The 1674-nt window shown below is 31.6% G+C and overlaps 1 protein-coding gene across 1 annotated transcript in view; it reads right to left on the bottom strand.

Annotated features, from left to right (window-relative positions):
• LOC107616179 (probable N-acetyltransferase HLS1-like) overlaps positions 120-1674 on the bottom strand; it is a 2309-nt gene continuing 754 nt past the window's right edge. The window contains exon 2 of the mRNA XM_016318176.2: positions 120-1377. Coding sequence (XP_016173662.1) covers positions 352-1377 — 1026 coding nt within the window. The 3' untranslated portion in view covers positions 120-351. The remainder of the gene's footprint in view (positions 1378-1674) is intronic.

Below are 1674 nucleotides of genomic sequence, written 5' to 3'. Positions count from 1 at the left end.
TATACATATATTTTAATAAATTTTTAAAGAAATTTTAATTGAAAACAAAAATTAATAAAATTCTTTTTTTTTTATAAAATATAATTCTAAAAATATAAAACATAAATGAAAAGCAATGATACCCTATTTTTTTTACAGGAGAGATAACATTTTTTATTTCAACTAATTAAAATTTTCTCTCTTTAATACCTCAACAAAAGGTTTTATTAAATTACTTAACAAAACAAGAAAGAAAAAGCTTATGGTCAAAATATTTTGTAGGGTTTTTTTGGTTCTGGTCCCCTACTCCACCCCTTTTATTATACTCCTTTTTTTTTATCATAGACTTATCTTTTGAGATAACACTTTAATTTAAACTTCTCTTGGGTCTACAAAAAGTGCTCTTCTTGGTGGGGATTTGGTTAACTCATGGAAAGTGTTTGTTGTTGTTGTAGTCCCTTGATGATTTTTCAAAACCTTTATGCACCACAAATCCTCAGGACAAGAGAGCAACTTCCAATGTGGAATATAATGGTTGAGCTCATTGTTATTATTATCCTTCCCCCCTCCAACCTCAGTCACAATGATCTTGCAATTCTCATCCTTTGACTTTGAGGCCATGTTATGCACAAATTGGCACAAAGCCCTTACTAATTTACCTGAGAATGGACCTTCATGGTACACACCATGCATGAAATAGAATCCAAAAGGGTTAAAGAAATCGGGCAAAGTAGGCAATTTCAAACATGGGAAAATCTTATCAATCAAGCACCAACTCTTTGTGTATAACAAGCAACTAAAAGTTGCTTTTCCAAGCCTCATTTTGAATATTTCACCACTATTCCATACACTAAGCATGGCCCAAGAGTTTGGTACCTGATGCCCATTTGACCCAAAATCACCCCAAAAATGATCTTCTTTGAAGTTGGCCACAAATGTTCCCAAACTTAATTTGTTTCTTAAAATGTTATCTATGTCATTGGGGAAGAACTCAAAGGAACTCATGAACCTTCTATAGAGGTACTCAGCTTGTTCAATCTTGACTCTTGAAATTTCAATGTTGGATGAGATTTGGAGATCGTAGTGGTTCACAGGGTTGACTAATATTGATGGTGTCCTAAACTTGGTGTAAGTGAACTTTTCCATGAAGATCCTTTTTGAGGCAATGTTGTCTTTCTCTGTGGCCATGTATGCATAGTCAACATCATTGGAATTGAACCATTCTTCTAGCCTCACCACTAGGCTTGATCCAATCCCTCTTCTTCTATGGTTTGGTGAAACCCTTAGGCCTAAAATATAACCAACCTTAGCCAAATCTTTTGGAGGGTGGTTATGAATTGTTACCACTTTTATTGATCCTTGAATCACTCCAACTAATTCTTTGTCCATTTCTGCTACCTAACACCAAAAATTAATTACTATAGTTAGCAGTGGATATGACATGAATAAAAAAAAATCGAATTAAAATAAATCATGTATTAAAAACAAACTAAGTCTAAAAGTCTAAAACCATATGAAATAATTTGTATATGTATTGGTATATTATATGGTATTGAGTACTACATATATACTCATCACCGTATAAAAAATATTTTGAGTATTTCAATATTTTGGATGTTTTAGTAATTTTAACTATTGATTTTAATTATATATATTATAATTGAGGTTAATAATTAAAATTACTACAACACTTGA

This window comes from Arachis ipaensis, chromosome B01 (assembly GCF_000816755.2).
Source record: "Arachis ipaensis cultivar K30076 chromosome B01, Araip1.1, whole genome shotgun sequence".
Taxonomy (NCBI): Eukaryota; Viridiplantae; Streptophyta; class Magnoliopsida; order Fabales; family Fabaceae; genus Arachis; species Arachis ipaensis.
Note: the sequence above shows the minus strand (reverse complement) of the source record. Positions and strands in the feature narration are given on the sequence as shown.